We start from the raw sequence: 12485 nt of genomic DNA, 5'->3' as shown, positions 1-12485 counted from the left end.
CCCACCAAAAATTGACCGACGACCCACCAGTGGATCGCTACCCACAGTTTGAGAAACACTGTTTTAAATGAATTTAGATCAATAATTGTAGTATTAAAGGCAAAAAATATAATATTTTTTATAATTATCAATATATTTTAGTTGTTACTGTTACTATCTACAAGCAAACCCAAAAATTCAAAATGTATCTTACAATATTCATAGTCTATTACATAGTTATTTTTGTTTAGTTATTTAATAATTGAGTAAACTATTATTCACAATTAACTTTTTCTAAAATATTTACTTAATTTAAATATCTAGGAAACTATCATTATAATGTATTTAAAATTAAGTTTCTAAAACAAAACTTTGAACAAATAATATTACAATATATTAACATAAATATGAAAATTGAGCTAAATAATGGATATAAAACACATATGGTCAATTAAGGACCATTAATGGAAGAGTACAGAACTAGGATCTTCATTATCGACCTGTTTAATATAACGTAAAATATCTTTCTTTGTTATTACTCCCAAAAGCCTCCTAAAAAATCAATACAAGATCAAAAATGTAAATAAGTCTTAAAGAAATATTGATAAATATTAAAATACAAACCCATTGTGTGTAACCAATGTCTGCCGAAGTCCTAATTTTCTGAACATATCAACAACAGTCTCCATAGGTGTTTGATCAGTAATTGTAATTGGGGCCATATCCAAAATTTTTTTTAATTTTAGAGGTGGAGGCATTACTTGTTGAGTTGTATCAGTAAACAGAACTAAAGATTCTGGTAAAAGTCCATCTATAGTTCGTTTTGCATTTTCTGAAATTATTTTTACAATTATTATTTATGAAGTACATAATGGATAAGTAGAACCTTACCTATTGCCAATTGCAAATCCCTACGTAGTACATATCCAACAAGATATTGAGATTCTCGTGACACCACAACTGGAAATCCATTATGTTCAGTTTCTTTTAATAATATTTCAGTATCTTCAAGTGACATTGAAGTTTGAGTAAGAACGTTCAAATTTTCAGCTCGACTACCATTAAATACATTTTATAAAATGTCTGTTTTAATTTTGTCAAATTTTTATTATCAAAAAAAAAAAATACTAACCGAGGCTGCATTACATCAGCCGCCAAGGCAGTATGAACAATATCTTCTTTACTGTCTAAAAATGGATAACCATTTAATTGAATATGAGCATCATACATGCCTTCTTTGCCAAGTGCATCACCAACCCATTTGCTAGCCATGACAGCCGCCATCAATGGAACTATATATCTTACACCACCAGTCAATTCAAACATAATGACTACCAATGAAACTAAAAATTTTAATTTGAAAAATTTATTTTTTGTTTGTACTGTGTAACTTTAATGTTTCATTAAAACATACAATACTTAATAATTAATATAGAGTAATATTGTTACCAGTCATTCGGGTTACTCCTCCTAAAACAGCAGCAGCACCTACCATGGCATATAAGCCAGGAGTAATACAGCCTTCTTGACCTGGTAATCCACAACTATTGTCAAAAAACCATAAATGTGGATGTTTAGCAGCTAATTGTTGCATAAAAATACCAACAATACGCCCAGTTATACCACCCATAGCCAAACTTGGAATAAATAAACCACAAGGTACCTGTAGAACATAATATAGCATTACATATGTATCATTTATACATTTAGGTACAATAGTAATAATTAATATTCAATTTCTTTGATTTTTATACTTTGATGCCAAATGTAAAAATTGTAGTGACTAATTTCAAAACAAATGCCATTGATAGAAGTAACATAGCTGTGTATACACCGGGTCCAGCTACATTTGCTTTATCATTTGTATAATCACTAAACATTATAAAGCCATATTTTAATAATTTATACATTTTTATATCATATAATATCAACTCTCACCACAAACCATCATTACTAGATACATCACATTGGCTGAAAAGAAGATAAATTAATTGACTAGTTCCCATACGTGTATATGGGTTGGGATATGAGAGTATTGCTGTTACAGCCGCGAGTAATAATACTTCCATGACTGGATATTGTCCAAGAATAGATGTTTTACGAAAACGACACCATTTAATATTGCATTTGATAAAAACTGTTGCAATTACACCCTAAATTTAATAATTGTTTAAAAATCATTACAAAATTAAAATGAATACAAATTAAAATGTAATTACTCCAATAATTCCCAATCCAATAAATGGTATAAGTTCAAAAAACATCCATGGCCTGTGATATTCTACATAGAACATGACAGAATGTTCGTTACCAAATGGATTGATTGAACTAAGTACAAATGCAGCAACAAGAGCACAAAAGAATGAACGCCATAAAGTTTTTAAAGGAAAATAATAGCTAACCTTGAAAAAATAAATATTAAAAAATTTAGTAGCATAATATTTTGAGATGCTGGTTGTTGCATGAGGTACAATTGTATCACAATACTGTTTATTATTTTAAATCATTAAACTTATTTTTAATATAGGTATTAAATGTTATTAATATTATTATACTAAATGTATATAATATTTCTTATTAAGAAATTATTATTAAATTCCAAATTTTTTTTTAAAAAATTGTATTTATTTAAAACTTTAAAGTCACTGTTTTACAAAGTAAAAATATTTAAAAACCATGATAAAATAAGTTTTTAGTTTTAATTTATTTTATTAAGATAAAAATAATATATTTATATCATTTGATTTCTTCAAAAACATTATGTTTATAACCATGACACATAAAGTTATCTCTGTTATAAGAGTGAAATAAATGTTATCTAAATAGCTTTAGTGTAAGTATTCTAAAATATAAAAGTTCTAACCCAAAAGTAAAAATGAATAACATTCATCTACTTATTCATAAAGGGTATACAAAAGTTAGGTAATTATTAGTGAATTTTTGTATTATGAGATCCTATGATACATAATATGTACCTCAAACAATAAACAAAGGGTTAAAGGATTTTTTAATTTAAAAATAAAAATAAAATACCTCTTCTAAACTAAAAAGAACCCCACCAATTGGAGCCCCAAAAGCAACAGAAACCCCTGCAGCTGCTGCTGCTGACAATATTTCTCTCTTTTTTGCTTCATTGCGGCCATACTTAGGAAACAAATATGATAAAATATTGCCTAAAACAATAACCATAAAATAATATATTTGAATATTTGAATTGATCATAAAAATTCTACCTACCAATACATGAAGCTATATGTACCATAGGTCCTTCTTTGCCCAAACTAAGTCCAGCCGAAACACACATCATTATTCCAACAGATTTTATTAGTAGAGTCCACTTTCCTAAGTAACCTCTAATTATAAAACCACTTAAAATTGTTTTTATCTGTAAAACCACATTTAAATTTCATAAGTATGTTTTAAACAGTATTAAAAAAACTTAATGATTAGCTTTGTAAATTTAAATCATTGTTTATGATTAGTTTTATAAGATATTGTTATTGATATTTTTTTTGTTGATATTTTAAGATATTAGATCATTTAATATTAAGTGAGTTAAGTGTATATAAAATATTAATATTTAAAAATGCTTAAAATTTGATTAAAAATTGAGATGTTGAAAAACATATATATGCATGAATATACCTATTACAAAACAAATTTTTAGTTATCAAAAATCATTATGCTGACTTATTTTAATAATAAGTAAAATTATTATTAACTTTAATTATTGTTTGATCATAGAAGTTTTTTGCCAAAAATTAGTTCAAACTAGTATAAATATATTTATTTTCAGCTTTTTTTGAAGGCGACAAAATTTAAGTTATCCTAGGAGTATACTAAAAAATAAAAGAAAATAACGTTACCTCTGGGACACCAGATCCACATGCATAGGGAGCAAACATTCTGACTAAACCAGCAGCAAGAGCTGCGAATAATAATGCCCAAGCAATGTAAAATAAATATGATACAATGTAGGCAAAGGGTCCATAGTTTGAAGAAGTCATTATTTCAGACCAATAAAACCACTGAAATAAATAAAAAGTATAACTTAAAATAAATACAATTTTATAAAATATTAACACGTTTGTAAACTATTTTATAAATTTCAGAAAACATGTTATAATGGATTTATAAGTAAGGTTTTACATCATGCATATTTTTATCAATTAGATAATTGAAATAGTTACTTGTGAACAGTTTCCTTTATCTAGTTCAAATGAAGTTTCGTTTGATGACCAGCAACATTGTTCCATGTTTAACCAAAATGCTTGAGGACAAATACCAAATTTTAGATCTGACATCCATGATGTTCCAATGTCAATTATTGCTGCAACAGTTCCAGTCACAAGTCCAACCAATAGAACACAAAGCCAGCCTGACCATGCATCATGAGCTGATTTTATCTAATTAAATTAAAATAATTTTATTATACTTAGTTTATAAGTAAGGTTAGGTATTTTATAATTAAAATATTTTTGTACTAGATCAATAAATGAATTTTGTTTGCGTTTTAGTATATATCTATGTCGCATCCGATCTCTTGCAATGTCTCGTTGCCAATCAATAGTATGAAAATCTTCATATTGACCAATTCCAGGAATATCCTCAGTTTCACCAGATCCTTTAAATAGTTGTTATAATTTAAATAAAATAATAAGATATAAATACAAAAAAATATATGCTATAAATTTATAAACTTTACTACAATTAAGTAAAAAATTAATTTAATAGCTTTTTATTTTTGTGTATTTAATAAAATATGAGTTCTTAATTTTATAATATAAAACAATATGTAAGGGAATAAGGCAATCAAAAAAAAAAAAATTAATTAATTAATTAATAAATACATCTATTAAATTAATTTTTTTAATTGAAAAAGCAATCTACCTTTACTTTTTAGAGAAGTTGCCTTACGATACACTGAATATAAATTAATAATTGTACTACATTTTGAAAAACTATACATTTTTTATTTGATTATTAGAGTAATCTGATAATTATTCTCACTAATGATAAAGTTATGAGTTAAATTTTAGTAAATTGATGGTTTGTGCAATAACTAACATATAAAATACAGTAAAATATAAAAATAATACAATCTGTGCATTTGCGTAACATACATTGTGATAGAATATATTTATTTATTAAGAATATTTGGATAATTAATGCTATTTTTATAATAAAACCCAAAGAGTATTATCAATAGTTATTATTGCATAACAATAAATTTAATTTAATTTATAGCAACATATATTATATTCAATTTTATTTCCAAACAAAGATCAAATAACACTAATTAAAAATAAATTATTAATTTAGAAATTAGAATATTATATTAAATCAAAATATCATAGCTAAATACTTCCCAATAACATATTAATAAATTTTAATCAAAATAGTTATGGATAATTAAGAATAAAATTTATCCTGTAAGCATTAACCCAACAATTTAAACCTAATAACTACAATGTTTGATAATATAATATTCAGGATTAAGCAATTACTTGCGATTCATATAAAATTTACAACAATAACTAGTAATTAATAAAATAAGTAATAATATAATTTATAATACATAGAAATTATACAAGGATTAGGATAAATATTTTATAAATAGCTACTCTGTATACACTAAAGGTTATACCATTACACCAATATTAAAATAAAAAGTACTAAATATTAATATAAAACACATTATTATGCAAAGAATTTTTTTTTAATTTATCTGTAATTATATTGTTTTAGTTAAGGATTTTTTACACTTAAGTACTTTATAAGAACTTTTCAATATTTTTATATGTAATAAAATTTATATTTTTGAAAAAAAATTAATTAAAATTTACTATCTAGACAATTTAAGGCACAAAATCGTAAATATTAATTTCTTTATTGTATGACATTGTAAATAATTAAAAATATAGCACCATTAATATAATTAATATAATATTAAATAATCATATATTATATTTATTTATTTATAACTGTATTACTGTTACTAGACAAATATTTCTGTTTTACCCTAGAAAGACAGAATTAATTTAAATATTTATCATTAGTTACTGATTTAATATTATAACTAACGGTTATAATCATTAATTAGATTTTAAAGACTATAGTTCTTAAATAGCTTATTAGTTATATATAATATAAACTGCAGTATATTATCACATAATTTAATATATTTGTTTTTTGTTTTATTTAGAACAATATAATTTCAAACGCTAGCAATGAACTTGAGTTTTAACTTTTAAGCTAGTGAAATCTATAGAAAATTAAATTCTAAAAATGTAATCACTGAAACCAGAAAGCTCTAATGATTCTATAAGCCAACAAACTATGTGTTTAATAGAAAACAAAATAATATAATACTCATAACTCACAAGAAATAAACTTACCAAAATTTATTGTTCCCGCAAAAATGACGTCAATACCTTTAAATTTTATAGTATTTTAACATATAACAAAAATACATGTTTAAAACTAAAAGTCTTATACATTTATAAAAATTTTTATAAAAAATATTATATTTTTTAATCAGAATACAAATTCAAAATTGTTTTTATGAAATGATTGTCAAATAAAGAAACAATTGTTTAGATAACACTGAATTTCAAATTTTATATAGTGTGACTGTTTTATTAAAAACTAAATATTTATTGTTATTATTTTGAATAAATATAAATTGATTATAGCTCATAAATAAAAATACATACTATAAATTAAAATTCTCCAAAATTAAACCTAAATGTACATTTTAAATTAATCAATTCAAAACTTTTACTAAAAAAATATCAAATAAATGGAACATTTTGATTTGATTTTTACTTCTTTACTTACTTAAATTTCAAAAAATTGGATTTTAAAATAATAATAATATGTATAAGCAATAGCAATTTTTGTTTCAAATATAACTATTTTATGAAAAGGTTAGTAACTAAATGCAAATAATATAATGTGTAATATTATACCACTATTTAAATAAAGATTAAAAGTAAACTTGGAACTTGGAAGTTATAATAACAAAGTTTTAATTAATACAATACATTCACTATTCACAAAAATTAAAAATATTAAATTAATTATAATATAATTATTAATTCATTTAAAATCCTATATGATAGATATTTATATTTAAATAATAAAATATATCTAAGCAATTACAGAAACATATACATTGTACATAATATAAAATAATTAAGTGAATAATATATTATTAGTTTTTTACAAGTTTCTAAATAAAAAGATTAAAAATCTTTAAGTGCTATTGTAATACAATTGAAGAATTTTTATTCAAAATAATTTTTTGTTTTTTTTCTTCTACCGAGTATGTTTTACATCTATATTGAAGAAAGATTTAAATCATGTCAAGCATACTATTTATTAATTTAAAATTAGTATTTTTATTATATTTAAGAATAAGTACTTATGAACTAATGTTTTCATGAAATATTATGGGCTAATAAAATGTAATAGTTTACTGAAAGATTTAATCTCTCTATTATGGCAAACAACTTAAAATATACAGATTTACAAAAACAATAAAATTACTTATTTAATATGATAAGGAAATAAACATCTAATAATCTTATTATTTTAAATTGGTAGCATTTCCTAACAGTTGTATAAAAAGATACATCATATAATGTCTATATAATGATTATATTAAATAAAATTATATTACCTGGTAAATTTATTGGAGATCTCTGATTTAAAGTACGTTCAGTCATTGTTCCTGAAGTTGTAATGTCTATCATATCATCATCCGAACTTATTCCCACATTTCTTTCAGTTAATTTTTTTACCTATAAATGTGACAAAAATACAATCAATTGTGTAATGTGTTAATTTAAAATTTTAATTAATTGCAAGTGCTTAGAATAAAAATAATTTTTATATAAATATACATAATTATTAATTATTTAAATACTTACTTTCATATTATACAATTTTGAAAATGCGATATTGAATAGACATCAATTAACTACACTCTACAAACCAACACCTAAAAATTGCTCAACGTATTTATACGCATAATATCACATAATCTAATAGTATTATTATTGTCATTTACAGTTTATATTATTAGCAAATAATTCAGTTATAAATAAAAAACAATACATATTAATATTAGGAGTATAATAAATATACTTATTTTCCTAAAATATAAATAAGAACTCCCATGTACATTACTACTAAAAATAATAATATTATGATACTGAACTATAATCTAAAATTAAAAATAGCAAATAATAATACTATTAGCTTATTATTAAACATAAAAACAATACAAATAATAATTGAAAAATAAATAAGCTAAAATCAAGTACACATTTAATAAAATGATGACATTTTTGTAATATGTTAAAAATTATGTAGATAACAAATATTGAAAGATTAACCATTAAATTAATTGGATCTTTTTAAATTATAAGAGCATAGAAACAATTTTATGCAGTTAAAAATTATAAAAAATTACAAAAATTTTAAATCCTATGAAACGCACATAGGTTCTATATATATGCATTTAAATATATTATAATAAAGATTAAGTTAAACTTATATAAATTAATTTATTTTTATTTCAAGTTATTATAAAACACAGAGAAGAGTTAACAATTAATTTACCAGTTTTGTTAAGACTTTATTAAATATTTACCCTTAAATTAACAAAAATAGTTTTATTATTTTTACACATTTAGTATGATATCAGAAACGCCCCCTTAAAATGTTAGATAAAAGAGCATAAAGATAAGTAGTTTATAAATGTATAAATTTAATAAAAAAAGTATAAATTATATTTTATTTATTATTAAAATAATAAGCAAAGTAAATTTAAATATTTCACAATACATTTGAGTGATTCACTCCAAACTAATAGTTTAAAAATATATTATTTAAAAGCTGAAGGTACAAAAAAACATTATCAACAAAATTATTTTCAAATTGACATTCACATTCAACTACAAAAAAAGCAATTTTTACTTGATTTGTAATTAATACCTGTTTAACAGCCTGATAGGAAGTAGAAGGCTTATTAGGGAGATCATTTTTTCGAATATTGCTTGTTAACGGTAAATTTTCCATACTTGTGGAGAAACATATTTCTGAGTTTTAAAAACAACATAAAAATTAGTTTTAAATAAATTACACACAAGTAGGTAGTTTGTTATTTTTTTTTTTTTTCACTAACAGTTATTATAAAATATTAACATGAATTACATGGTTAAAGTTTTAATTTATTATTTAATACCATAATGTAATTCTTCAATTATTGTTTAAAGGTAAATTTAAATAATGTATAAGTATATATGTATATAGTTATAACTTATAACTTATTAATACATACCCAAAATTTCTTTGGAAAATTTAATCATTTTTATAGTTTAAAAAATAAAAAATAAGTAAATAATTAATATACACTATGTTTATTGACTATAACAATGATATGAGCCATGATGAAAGATCGTCTAACTTCATTTTTAGCAAATAGTCCACTTACTCATAAGTAATCAGATAAATATTAAGAAGTATTAAGATTCATAATATTTAGTCACTTTATAACTATTTTTATTTTGAAGATTTACAGTATGTTGCAATAAATCAAATAATACTGTAATAAACAAACATATAGAGCACTAAATCATTTACTATCTACTTTTGCAATTGAAATCTTGTATACCTATTATATCTATGCACATGTTTGTGGTTTATTTGATAATATTATATAAATTATACAGAAATATAGAAGGTCAATAATAGATTAACAAACAATGATATTAAATGGATACAAACATGGAAAATATTTAACTATATAGGTATATACTTAATATTATTTAACTTATTAGTTAAAAAAATTCCTAAAAGACATTTAAAAGTAATTGATATTTTTATTTGATATTCTTAAAAATCGCATAGAAGAAAAATGTGTAAGCTTATGTAAATTGTAATAAACCAATTATGTAATACTTTCACATCAATGACTTCTTGTTCGTGTGTATTTCTAAGTAAAATCAATAATGAACAGAAAACATTACATTATGTTGATTATGATACAAATATTTACAGAGATCTATTAAGTATTTAAATAATTTCTTCTTAATTAAAATTTTAACTTGCTTATTTTGGATAAAATTATGAAACAATTAAACTATGGCATATTATTTTACTGGTATTTATCCATTACTAATGAAATGAATAATAATTTTAATGCACATAGGTATTAAAAAAATAAAGTTTTATTTATTTATTTTAAATTTCTATAATAAAGTTAGTTATTTAATATAATATTCAAAAATAAACAAAGGAGCAGCTATAATTTAAATTTACAAAAGTAAGTATAACAATTATTCTGATTGAATTAATGACCGCATTAAATATTTTAAAATAAGAAACTTTAAATACATTTTTAACTACATGAAAATATTACTATATGTTTGGAATTATAAAAAAAATGTTGGTTACAAAATTATAACTACCAGGGAAATAATAAATAATATCACATAAAATCAAAGTTTAATTTAACAAAAATGAATGAATTCAAACTTTTTTAGAAGTTATTAGGCATTAATGATTATATTATTATACTTTGTTAAATTGGAAATTTTATGATATAAGTTTTGTAAGATATAAAATAAATTATTAAGTATTATTGGCTGGATTTAAAACTAAAATTTTTAAATTAATTAAGAATAAACTATTGTTGATAGAATTATAAGATATGAATGGGATAAATCTAAAAAAAAAGATAATAAACAATACAATAATTAATTTGGCTTATTAGATTAATACAAATTACCTTTTATAATATCAGTTAAAAACATTAAGAAATAGACCTATAAATAGGATATTTATGATGTTGGTAAAGTAATTGATAAAAAATATAAGCCGTCCAATTAAATCATAAATAAGTTGTCATGAATGATAGAATCTTTAAGAAAGTTTTTTAGTAAAGAAAATTAACAAAAAATTGTTATCAGCATTTGGAAATTTGAGAGTAATCATGTAAGTTGATGCTATGAGTTTCAATATAAATTACCAGCAACTGATAGTATAGCTAGTAAATAATAAATAAAAATAATTATAAATATATTTAGAAAGTTGGGTTATGATGTATGTTTTTTTAGATTTCAAATTAATTAATTTTAATTAAACCAATCATAATTCTGAAATATAATCTTTCTAAGTTATACATTTATGTATATTAAAAAGAAAACGAGAATATCTGATTGCATTTCATATAACTTTAAACTTGTTGAACAACTACAAAATCATCTTATTTTATTTATCCCATATGGAAATTGGAAACATACAGTAATAGAAAATATTTACAAGCAATTGATTTTATAAGTTAAAGGCTTCTGAAGATACTATATACCTACAATACCAAACTAAATAAGTACTTGGAAACCAAAAAAATAATTTATGATGAATAATTTAATAGAGAAAACAAATTGTTTAAACAAAGGAGAAAAAACAAACAAAATTGATAACACTTAAATTTGTAATTTAAGTTTTATTATTTAAAGCGACAAATTCCACTTACATTTTATTTTTGAGAACCACCACATTTCTGACTCATGGCGTAATGATCAGTTAATGAATACTGAAAAGAAGGCAGTTGAAGATAGGTGTTGAAATAATAAAGTGGTTAAACTATTTTTGTTGTTTGAATATAATATTCTTGAAAAATTTTGAATTAAAAAATAATATACAATATATAATACGAAATATTTCAATTATTATTTAATATTTAATATTTGTTGATAAAACGATAAGATAATGAATTCGTGTCCTAAGATTCTAGGCGAGTAAATTGCCTTCGTGGTTGGTGTACAGGTGAATATATATTGTAAACAGTAAATAATGTGAAATTGTAAAAAATACTTATGTGGATTGTGGATAAGATTTTGCAATTTCGTTTAATCAAAACAATAATGATAACAGAATATAGATACTAGATAGAGTTAGTTTTGGTGTAATCATGAATTTTCAAAAATAAGAGTGGGACGACTAGAACGATAATTTATTGATAAATTAATGGATGGGATTTTCAGGTTTCAAGTGTTTCAACGTTGGTGCACGTTCCGATCTGCCAATAATAAAATTATCGATGTTTAAAATATTAAAAATTTATTATTTAAACTTTAATCGCATTTACTCGTGTAGTAGGTTTAGGTATTTAGTATTTACGTCATAATTTTAAATTTTTAACATCTGATTTCGTAGAATTATAAATTATAATATATAAAAATATATTGTATTACTCCTGTGTTTAAATAAACCAAACTCAATTTCTAGTTCCAAAACGTAAAATCATCGTTATAATAAGATACAGTCAAATTGTTAACACTTTAACAGTCTCATACTCTCATACTTAATTACCCATAAATTCATACCAAAACTACCGGGAAAGCAAATATGTATGGCCTAGAGTTCTACTCAGTGTTTAACTAAAGCAAATTCAACTCTTGTTCGGGCGGCCTAATAACTTACTGTAAACAGTG

At 22.4% G+C, this 12485-nt stretch overlaps 1 protein-coding gene across 5 annotated transcripts; it reads right to left on the bottom strand.

The window, feature by feature from the left end:
• Window positions 1–343: 343 nt before the first annotated feature.
• On the bottom strand, window positions 344–11892 carry LOC112595014 (H(+)/Cl(-) exchange transporter 4). 5 transcript variants are annotated; one of them, XM_025340080.1, is made up of 17 exons: window positions 11525–11892; window positions 8983–9086; window positions 7664–7784; window positions 6378–6413; window positions 4464–4603; window positions 4170–4385; window positions 3846–4007; window positions 3217–3364; window positions 3013–3152; window positions 2199–2381; window positions 1918–2132; window positions 1734–1851; window positions 1429–1642; window positions 1112–1322; window positions 871–1034; window positions 604–811; window positions 344–531 (listed from the first exon to the last, which is right to left on the bottom strand). In XM_025340080.1, the coding sequence occupies exons 2-17, from the start codon at window positions 9064–9066 to the stop codon at window positions 441–443; spliced, it is 2451 nt and encodes an 816-aa protein (XP_025195865.1). In that variant the 5' UTR covers window positions 9067–9086; window positions 11525–11892; the 3' UTR covers window positions 344–440. The 5 variants fall into 5 exon arrangements, with proteins under 5 accessions (XP_025195865.1, XP_025195867.1, XP_025195868.1 ...); XM_025340082.1 differs by lacking the exon at window positions 8983–9086 and adding an exon at window positions 7914–7984 and having other exon boundaries at window positions 441–531; XM_025340083.1 differs by lacking the exon at window positions 11525–11892 and adding an exon at window positions 7914–7984 and having other exon boundaries at window positions 441–531; window positions 8983–9070.
• Window positions 11893–12485: the final 593 nt, after the last annotated feature.

This window comes from Melanaphis sacchari, unplaced genomic scaffold (assembly GCF_002803265.2).
Source record: "Melanaphis sacchari strain LSU unplaced genomic scaffold, SCAv2.0 Contig24_pilon_pilon, whole genome shotgun sequence".
In the NCBI taxonomy this organism is placed as follows: Eukaryota; Metazoa; Arthropoda; class Insecta; order Hemiptera; family Aphididae; genus Melanaphis; species Melanaphis sacchari.
The sequence above is the reverse complement of the archived record's forward strand: the minus strand, read 5'-3'. Positions and strand labels throughout refer to the sequence as shown.

Bases quoted from the DNA above. Each gene is read 5' to 3' on its own strand.
- LOC112595014 (XM_025340080.1), bottom strand. From the start codon at position 9,066: ATGGAAAATTTACCGTTAACAAGCAATATTCGAAAAAATGATCTCCCT. The intron at 2,382-3,012 runs GTATTTTATTTT...TATTTTTTCAAG, and splicing joins TTCTTTTTAGTTTAGAAGAG to GTTAGCTATTATTTTCCTTT. The intron at 1,035-1,111 runs GTTAGTATTTTT...ATTTAATGGTAG, and splicing joins GCTGATGTAATGCAGCCTCG to TCGAGCTGAAAATTTGAACG.